Source organism: Pyricularia grisea (assembly GCF_004355905.1).
Source record: "Pyricularia grisea strain NI907 chromosome Unknown Pyricularia_grisea_NI907_Scaffold_1, whole genome shotgun sequence".
In the NCBI taxonomy this organism is placed as follows: Eukaryota; Fungi; Ascomycota; class Sordariomycetes; order Magnaporthales; family Pyriculariaceae; genus Pyricularia; species Pyricularia grisea.
In genome coordinates this window covers 4,001,546-4,004,802 of record NW_022156716.1, presented here as the reverse complement: position 1 = coordinate 4,004,802, position 3,257 = coordinate 4,001,546, and the positions used below count along the sequence as shown (strand labels likewise).

Genomic DNA, 3,257 nt, shown 5'->3' with positions numbered 1-3,257 from the left:
TGTGAAGTGAAGTTGTGTATCCGTACACGCTTGAGTTATTTTTCTGGAGGCCCGCGGCGTTTCTCTTGTGGCGGTGTTTTTTTTTTTTGGGGGTAAGGTAGATAGTCAGATCGTATGTTGTTTGTGTTACCTTAGTGCTCTTTCCCGCGGCAAACCCAGGAAGAAACAGGCAAAAAAAAAACAAGTGCAGACATCATGGTACTACTGCTAGAGAAAAGAAGAACTATCGTGCCTGAGGGGGGCTTTTTTCCAGAAAAAAAAAAGCCCAAAGGGGACAGTAAACCTTCTTTGCTTATCCCCCTTTCCGCTAAAACCAAAAGCATGACGACGTCGGCGAGGAAAGCCGGCAAAGCGGCATCGCTGGGAATATGCTACTATTCACTCCTACAACATAACTCCTTGGTGGCACAAAGAGAGTCTCTTACCGTAAGCGCTTGAGACAATATAGCATAGCCCCGAACGCGCGTCCCTCCACGAGGCTCCGCTGGATGTGCCACTGTTTTAGTTCTATGGGTATTTTTCTCCATGGAAAAAGGCATCATATAGTCAGAGGTAGAATAAGTCAATCAAGCCTTTGGTTTGGAGCCGCTATCCTAAAGCCACCAGCAAAGAGGAAGATAGTAGTTTGAAACTTCGAGAAAATAAAGGAAAATAGTCAAAGTAAAAAAGGTCTGTAAAAAGGTGAAGTTAAGGCCGTGACTTGCACTCCTGAGATGTGGTGGGCAATACAATCTCACATGACTGTAGTTCGATGTGATGGCTTCTCTAACCCCCTTTTTTGAGCGAAGCCTCAAAGTAACCCCCGGCCGTAAACCCGCGTGGCCAAGGTTTGTTTGCTTTGGATTCATCGACGTTCATACCCTTGTCTGTACCTCCCGCTCCATACACGCCCATCGTTTAGCCAACCTGCTCAAAGTTCTCTGTCTAGTCGCTCGGCTTCAGTGTCGTAGACGGCGCGGGTTGGTCGGGCTTGATAGGGCCCCCAGGGATGGTAGGGTCTGGCGTGATGGGACCCGTCTGGATGTTGCAGACGTTCTGGATCAACTCTTTCCAGATCTGGGCGCGCTCCCTGGGCGGGAAGGAGAGCAGGAACGCCATCAGCTCGCGCTGGTACTTCTCTAGGTCGACCAGGCACGGCGACCCGGAGCTCTGCCGCCGGGCCATGCGGCCGGGCACTAGGACCGTCGAGCCCCCGTCGACCGGGGAGATGCTGATGACGCCCGACGTCTTCTTGACAAAGTACTTGAGCGCCTCGAGCTGCTTCTTCTCGTCTTCGGTGAGGGATTTCTTGGCCTCAAGCCTCTGGATCTCTAGCTGCGCCTCCTTGATGGCCTCGCGGAGGTTGGCCCCCTTGTCATTTGGAAGGGTGAAGGTCTGACGAGGGTTGATCTTGCCGCTGATGATGCAGAAGCCCGTCTTCTCAAAGATGTCCTGGTCGCAGTTGCCGCCGGGATTGCTGGGTTCGAGGACCACGCCGCTGCCCGGGCCGATCTGGAAGCTTTGCCGTGTCTCGAGCTCGGTCGCACGCTGGTCTGCCGGGGCCGCAAAGGCCAAGCCCAACAAGGCGAACGAGATGGTGAGACCTCGCATCATTGTGCTTCTTCTACGTTCTGTCCTAGGGATGGTGAAACTCAAGAAAGATATGTGAGCAGTTTGCAGATGCAGATACAGACACAGTATTGCGTCGTTGCCGTTTCCTTATCTTCTTTTCTGGCTCCCAAGGTTGTTGCGATGTCGTCTTTTTCATTGAGCTCTCGGACGAACTTGAGCTCTGTCGCCAGCGGCGTCGTGGGGATATTTATAGGCAGATTATATCGCCCTTTTCAATATAAACGAGTTGCCTCTCAATATAAAACCCCCAATAACGTGGAATCTTGGCCCGCCTTGCCTCCCGAGAACGAACCCCCTCGTATGGTTCCGCCGTTCGAGGGAACGACCTCTCGGCCATTGCTAGCTTAAGGTCTAGAATGGCACTTTGCAGCATTCAATATCGATTAAATGAAGTGCATGGTCAAACTATGGGGCGAGATCATGATATAGCCGTCTTGTTGTTATTTACCCGGACCGGCCGGTACTGTGATGGCCAAGGCCCGTCAGCCAACCAGAGCACCCCGGCCTGGAAACCGGCACCAGCGAGGGGTTACATCATTCTCTGCCGCCCCCTGCCAGGACAGACGGGTGCGTTGCGAATGTTCCCAGAATTAAAAAAACAAAACTCCCCGGAAGCGCACAGAAAACAAGGTTAAAGCTATCTTGTTTGCAGTTTGTTGAGGGTATGGCTGAGGTTGGCGTTTTGATATGGGAGTGGGTGCTAGGCCAAATTTCATGGTTGTCTCCAGGTTGATCAGCCCTTCCCGGTGAAGACAGAACTGGTTCTCTCCATGGAACTGGACATGGGCCGACATTTATCGTAAGCACGCCATGGTTCCATTGCCCCCTCACGATGATGCCTTTTCGAGATAGCGAGGGATGGTGTCACCGTTATCTACTGAAAAATCCTACCCCCGCTACCACCACCTTCAGTCACATGCTTGTCGTGATGTGTGCAAGCACGGTCTAAGGGTCCGACGATCCCTTCAGCTCGATAGCGACAGGCTGATTATATTGCCCAATTTCGGTCGATGCAAAGGGATGCAGGGGCCCTCTAACCGGGGAAGCGCATGTTTAAAAGCAGGAAACTGGAGTCGAGGCATGGTAGGTCTAAGAATAGATACCGGGCGGCCCGACGGAGATTTGCGTCGACACTTTTGCACCGGTGGTACTGCATACGAAAGCCAAAAAAAAGGTCTGCAGCCCTTTTGAGAATTAAAAAAGACGCATTATCAGAGTAGAGAGATTTGTCAGGACCGTCACACTGGAATAGATGGCGTGGCGGCTGTCCAAGCCGGGCTTCCTTTGCGGACGTAACATGCCGAGTTCGAAGTGTTCTAGACCCTGACACCAAGTGTGACCGATTCTATATCGTTGCCGTAGAGCCGTGATAGTCTGCCAGTTGCGTCGTCCAGTGAACTTGTCTGCATTCGTTCGGTGATTCCGAAGATCCGCCTACAGAGGGCCATTTGCGTTCAATCACTCATGCCGGGTAGTCGACATTCAACGGTAGACTACAGCTTCGGCAAAAAAGAATAAAAGAAAAAAAAAGAAAGAAAAAGAGTCTGGGCTTATCTCTGGTACAATGGCGATAATACATCCAGATTTGCGCGTATTAGAATTCAGGGAATCATATGGCTTGGGACTTACAGCTTTGAGTTTGCCAT

General features: G+C 51.5%; 1 protein-coding gene across 1 annotated transcript; it reads right to left on the bottom strand.

Moving 5' to 3' along the window:
- Window positions 1–924: 924 nt before the first annotated feature.
- PgNI_01222 (uncharacterized protein) lies at window positions 925–1,593 on the bottom strand (the record flags this gene model as incomplete). The annotated part of the gene is made up of 1 exon (XM_031121296.1): window positions 925–1,593. The coding sequence occupies one exon, from the start codon at window positions 1,591–1,593 to the stop codon at window positions 925–927; it is 669 nt and encodes a 222-aa protein (XP_030985980.1).
- Between the last annotated feature and the right edge of the window lie 1,664 nt (window positions 1,594–3,257).